Source organism: Penaeus monodon, chromosome 25 (assembly GCF_015228065.2).
Source record: "Penaeus monodon isolate SGIC_2016 chromosome 25, NSTDA_Pmon_1, whole genome shotgun sequence".
Taxonomy (NCBI): Eukaryota; Metazoa; Arthropoda; class Malacostraca; order Decapoda; family Penaeidae; genus Penaeus; species Penaeus monodon.
In genome coordinates this window covers 16,002,531-16,003,189 of record NC_051410.1, presented here as the reverse complement: position 1 = coordinate 16,003,189, position 659 = coordinate 16,002,531, and the positions used below count along the sequence as shown (strand labels likewise).

At 30.5% G+C, this 659-nt stretch overlaps 1 protein-coding gene across 1 annotated transcript in view; it reads left to right on the top strand.

Annotated features, from left to right (window-relative positions):
- LOC119589329 (hepatoma-derived growth factor-related protein 2-like) overlaps positions 1-659 on the top strand; it is a 32,491-nt gene that overhangs the window by 11,186 nt on the left and 20,646 nt on the right. The window contains exon 5 of the mRNA XM_037937948.1: positions 374-558. Within this exon, the coding sequence (XP_037793876.1) occupies positions 374-558 (185 nt within the window). The remainder of the gene's footprint in view (positions 1-373; positions 559-659) is intronic.

Below are 659 nucleotides of genomic sequence, written 5' to 3'. Positions count from 1 at the left end.
AGTGCATGTTTTCTAAATATTAGGAAGTTAAGTATATGATTATTTGTTGACTGATCTTGCTGTATGGATTTTCATATTGAAAATGTAAAATGTAAAGAAATGAGAATAACATGTTGTATAATACATCTTTTGTCTTTAAGCATGGAAGAAGAAAAAGGATCTAAGTATGAAGCAGTGTAATATCAAGTATATACTTGAAGTCTTCACAAAACAATATTATTAAAACTTTCTGTAATTCTTATTAATCATTTTAGAATCTTCTGAGGTTTTAGTCCAAAATTGTTGGGAAAGAAAAGACAGATAGTTGAAAGTTGTAATGAGCCAGCAAAGTAAATTAGAATGGAAGTCTGATCAGTTGATATTTCATTTTTAGGTGCAAAACCTGGAAGAAAAAGAAAAAGGCAGGATTCCGACATAGCCTCAGAGACACCAGCCAAGAAAGCTGCATCTTCTGATGTTAAGAAAACACCCAAAGAAACTCCTAAGCAAACTCCAAAAGAAAATATTAAACAGTCAAAACTTATAGCTAAAGAAACTCCAAAAGAAACTCCAAAGCAGGTATGGATGATGACTGCATTCGATTTTCATGTAGTTATGAGTAAGAGAAATGGATCTTAAAGAAGTAGCTATTTTGAATTTTATTTAGCTTTTAAATTTGA